The sequence below is a fragment of the Penaeus monodon genome, chromosome 19, assembly GCF_015228065.2.
Source record: "Penaeus monodon isolate SGIC_2016 chromosome 19, NSTDA_Pmon_1, whole genome shotgun sequence".
NCBI lineage: Eukaryota > Metazoa > Arthropoda > Malacostraca > Decapoda > Penaeidae > Penaeus > Penaeus monodon.
In genome coordinates this window covers 40,041,370-40,042,049 of record NC_051404.1, presented here as the reverse complement: position 1 = coordinate 40,042,049, position 680 = coordinate 40,041,370, and the positions used below count along the sequence as shown (strand labels likewise).

Sequence of the window (680 nt, the reverse complement as noted above, 5' to 3'; positions counted from 1 at the left end):
CGACTAACGACTATACAAACCAAAATGTTTACTTTAATTTTTGTTTATTTCCTTACCTTTTACTTGTGTCAGTCATATTGCGCTTGATTAATCATCCAATACACTTACACAATCACCTGTTCATTTGAAATAAGACAAGCGAAGGTTTATTATTTTGACCAAGAAAGCACTTCACTTGACCGAAGCTCAGCCACGACAGCGGTGTACTAGAAGAGGAAAAAAACATTCATAATTGTATACGTTTTTCCTCCTGTGTTAAAGTTTTATGCTCCTTCTCTTTCTTTATCTCGTTTAATTGCAATAACACTGTGATGATTTCTGTATTATCTCTCTTCGGCTTAACCTCACGTAGCTTCATTTTAGAAGACTTGGTGTGTGTGTAATAAAGTAATCTGGCGACGTTTGGCAATGGTTTTCCTCCAGGTAAATGTGACCGTTTATTTACGTCAGTTATCATTTCACCTGTTATTTATATCCGAAGAAAATGCAACGGTTACTATTTAAAGAGCTGTGTATATGTGGCAAGTGCATAAACAATGTATAAAAAACAAATCATCAGTGAGAGTGCAGTTTAAATAGTCCTGCCTGTAGTGAAATAAATTATCTTGAACTCATTTTTTAATACAATTTTGTTATAGCGCGAATATGACTCAAGATCCTGGAAGAGAATGGTATTTGAA

General features: G+C 34.4%; 1 protein-coding gene across 1 annotated transcript in view; it reads right to left on the bottom strand.

The window, feature by feature from the left end:
* LOC119585233 (protein O-linked-mannose beta-1,2-N-acetylglucosaminyltransferase 1-like) overlaps positions 1–222 on the bottom strand; it is a gene marked incomplete in the record, with an annotated part of 16,435 nt that extends 16,213 nt beyond the window's left edge. The window contains 1 exon segment of the mRNA XM_037933893.1: positions 57–222. Coding sequence (XP_037789821.1) covers positions 57–76 — 20 coding nt within the window.
* Between the last annotated feature and the right edge of the window lie 458 nt (positions 223–680).